Genomic DNA, 3,769 nt, shown 5'->3' on the forward strand with positions numbered 1-3,769 from the left:
GCCACTAGAAACCAAGTCCAGAAATTTCTTCATTTTATACCCAAAACAGAAAATAAAAATAACAAGACCAGAAAGCCCCTGGTCACATGCATACAGCTAGAGTCATTGCCCATTGGATAGTCATAGATTATCTTGGGATCCACAGAATCTTAAATTTACTTAAAGAAAAAATTAATTAAGTGAAACCAAAATGAAAATATCTGGTGGGAAGCATGAGAGTCACTTAAAACACTCACCAGAATTATACACCTGCCAGTTTTTGGCTCTTCTCAGAGTCTGTTCACTTCCAAAACCCTCGCCGACTAACCCAAGAACACATTTTTATTATATTTTCGGCGTCAAAAGCCTTAACCCACCGAGCACAAACATCAAGAAACACAATGGATGAAGAGGGTATAGGCTTAGTTTTAGCCAGGGCGGCGGAGCTTAGGTTGAAGATCAGTAATTGCATTCACAAAGCAACAACAGGGAAACAACAAGAAGGTGATGTTGCTGTTGTTGTTAATGGAGTTGAGAAAAACCCTGATGAGAAAGTGGCTGAAGAAGAAGAAGAGGATTATGATGAAGAAGCAGAGAAGCTCTTGAATATTCAACTTGCGCTTGAATCTTTGGAGGCCCAGCTTAGTAATTTGCAGGTTTGTCAAGAAACTCCAAGTCAGGGTTTTATGTCGAAAGCCTTATACAGTTATAATCATGTTCTATTTTGTTTAAATAATTGATTTTGAAGCATATACTGATGAATGAATTTGGAATTTTTTATAACCATGCGAGTCTTGTAACAGTGTGCTTAAATAATTGGAAATTTGTGGTAAACACTGAAATTGGCTTTGCTTCAAAATTTGTTCTTGTGCTTGCGTTTCTTTTGGGCTTGGGAGATTTCACCATGGTTTCATTCGGATTACATTGCAATAATAATCGTATAATGTGTTATCAATGTTACTTTATATGGTTCCTTGAGACTTGTATCTTAAATTTTACTAGATGTGACTTGTCTAGATTGAAGGATTTTGTGGATTGTTACCAGAGTTAACTTGTTTCAATTCAAGGTTATGAAAGTGTTCCTGGCCAGTTCTTATTCCTTCAGTTGATCATTTGTCATGCCGGCAGTGTCTTCTTTTATCATTTATAAAAGCAATGCCGTTTATTACACTGCACCGTCTAACATGGATTTTGATTAGCATGTTATATATGCATTTGAATTCTGTTGCTTGTATCATATAGAAAATTGCAAGTGGATGTATTTTTTAGAAGAGAATGCTTTTATTCATTGGTTTTTGTAAGATTAAGAAGGAAGCAAATGATGGAAGTTCTCATTATAGATTTAATGTCACATCTACTCCTTTATGATTTTGTGCTCTGCTTGCTCTTGCTCTGGGTGATATTTCAGTATGTACGAGGTGGGGCTCAACCACATATGTCACGTGGGTATATGTGTGTAGGAACTATAAAGAAGAGAATGATAAAGTGGAGCTATATGTTGGTACCTATACATGTTTCAGTGCGTTTAGAATACCATGTACCAGTCATTGTTTTGTGGGCTTCATCCTATAGAGTATACAAGATGCCATCTTAATAATATAGTAAACTGCATTTACACATGGTTTCCCTGCTATGTTAAAAGGATTTTGAGATAAACTTGGGCTGATATTTGAGATAAACTTGGACTCTGATAATTTACCTTAGCAACTATAATTTATCTCAATGGAATTCTTATATTGATATTAACTGGAATAATCATGTTACTGTTGTGACTGTTAATGTATGTTGACATTACCTAATACTTTGGATTAATTGATACTACCAGCCAGGAAAGAGGACAAATTTCCTAAGAATGACCCCAGGACAAACTAACCTGTGGCCCAGGTATATGCATCCAGATCAGTCACTAAGGAAAGATGCCTAAATAAGTGCTAATGATGAATTGATTCTTCTTACCGTGTTTGATGACTAAAATTTTGGAAAGCACTGATTTTTATGTTTCCGTTTGCTCAACTAGTGCACTGATTCTGCAGAAATTATCCATTACCTTATGTATTAGCCTGTTTCCCTACTTTCTAACGGCCAGCACATTTGCATTAATAGAACTTACAACCTTTTGAGTAGAATTTTCCTGCTGATGGCCCTTTCCTTTTGTTGGTAGGATCTTAATTTTCGGTCAACCAATGTATTTATGTTTTCCATTTTTGTTCCCTTGCTTATCTGAAGCTGTAAAAGCTGCTATCTAGTCCTCGTGTGAAATGTTATATCTAATATTATATACATATGTAGAGATTATATAATTTGTATAATTTCATACGCAATAGAAAAGTTTGAAAAACTTGTGGATTGATGATTAAAATTTCTCTTTTGATGCATAGAATCTACAACTCCAGCAGCGTTATGATAGGGAAGTTGCACTTGGTGAAATCGAGTTTAGCCGCAAGATGTTGCTAGAGAAGCTCAAGGAGTACAAAGGGGAGGACTTGGAAGTTATACATGAAGCATCTGCTTTTGCTGGTGAAACTGTAGAGCACAACAATGATCTCCTCCTTCCTCCATATCCTAGTCGTGTTCCTCGATCATTGATCTTAGACAATGGTTATCTCTCACAATCTAATTACAAACCCAAGTCTGTGCTGAATGGAGTGATCACGGATGAGCTAACTAGTGGAGCGAAGAAGAATCTAAATGAATATGAGAGAAACCAAATGCAAAATAGATCCACAACTTCAAGGAAAGGGTTGGGACACTTTATTAGTTCGGTGGCCAAGACGGTGATTCCCCTGGCTGGTTTGGTATATGCATTAAGCATGTCCGGTTTTGCTCAAAATCTTGGGAAGAAAGGTATCCCTTTGAAGCTTTCGGGCATCTTTCAACGGCCATCAAATGAAGAGAAGAAATCAGTTGTTCAATGTCCACCTGGGAAAGTCTTTGTGGTTGAGAATGGCGAAGCTGGATGCATTGTGAAGGAGAGGGTTGAAATCCCATTTGATTCAGTTGCTGCAAAGCCAGATATAAACTATGGGAGTGGTTAAATTGTTGTTCATTCTCTAACATGTGTATATCTCATTTCTGAATTTGGTGAATGAAGTTTTTTCTCTTAACGGCCTACTATGTTCTTGAGCTTCATGGTTCTATATCTTTGATTCTGTTTCCTGTAGGTCTCATTAACTTTGAGTTTTACTGATTTGAGAAAGGATAATATTACACTTACAATCCAATTTCACAAACTTTGTCTCACAACTTTAACGTGATAGTTCATAATTTGTCAGTTCGCAATATGTCTCGTCTGTCCAATTGTGGGTCTTGGTGTTTAACACTTTAACTTTAAGTGTAAGTTGTTACGTTGGAGTTGTGAGAGAAGATTTGTAAAATTGAGTATCTTTATTGTTTGAGAAAAGGTTACTGTCTTTCAAGATCAATGATTGTAAAGTTTTAAATTTTAAAGTACTAATTCTTCAATAGTTTGTTAGCAACTTGCTGCATTTATACTAAACCAGACTGTTGCTTCCTGTGGCTACGATAAAGCTCTTCAAATCTTGACATGAAGTTGTTGAGAAGTCAAGGAATTCTTTAAGTATTTATGTCGGTAGCGTTTTTTTTTTTTTTTTTCCTCAATTAAATCCAAAACTATGGCATCAACAGCTGTGGTGGTTCTCACACTAGTGAGCCTTCATGGGGGATTCACTGATAGAGTATCGACATAGTCCTCCCACCCAAGGTTTGATGAAATCTCAGTTAGTACTATAGGATTTTTCCTTTATTCGATTCTCCCCTTAAAGTGATGGCA

General features: G+C 36.4%; 1 protein-coding gene across 1 annotated transcript; it reads left to right on the forward strand.

Moving 5' to 3' along the window:
* Window positions 1-224: 224 nt before the first annotated feature.
* On the forward strand, window positions 225-3,014 carry LOC116145412 (plastid division protein PDV2-like). Its single transcript, XM_031430875.1, has 2 exons — window positions 225-635; window positions 2,358-3,014. Exons 1-2 carry the CDS (start codon window positions 381-383, stop codon window positions 3,012-3,014), a joined length of 912 nt encoding a protein of 303 aa, XP_031286735.1. The 5' UTR covers window positions 225-380.
* Window positions 3,015-3,769: the final 755 nt, after the last annotated feature.

This window comes from Pistacia vera, unplaced genomic scaffold (genome assembly GCF_008641045.1).
Source record: "Pistacia vera cultivar Batoury unplaced genomic scaffold, PisVer_v2 Contig461, whole genome shotgun sequence".
NCBI classification, from domain to species: domain Eukaryota; kingdom Viridiplantae; phylum Streptophyta; class Magnoliopsida; order Sapindales; family Anacardiaceae; genus Pistacia; species Pistacia vera.

Excerpts from the sequence above, each read along its gene's own strand:
- LOC116145412 (XM_031430875.1), top strand. The coding sequence starts at position 381 with ATGGATGAAGAGGGTATAGGCTTAGTTTTAGCCAGGGCGGCGGAGCTT. Across the intron at positions 636-2,357 it reads CCCAGCTTAGTAATTTGCAG|AATCTACAACTCCAGCAGCG; the intron begins GTTTGTCAAGAA and ends TTTGATGCATAG.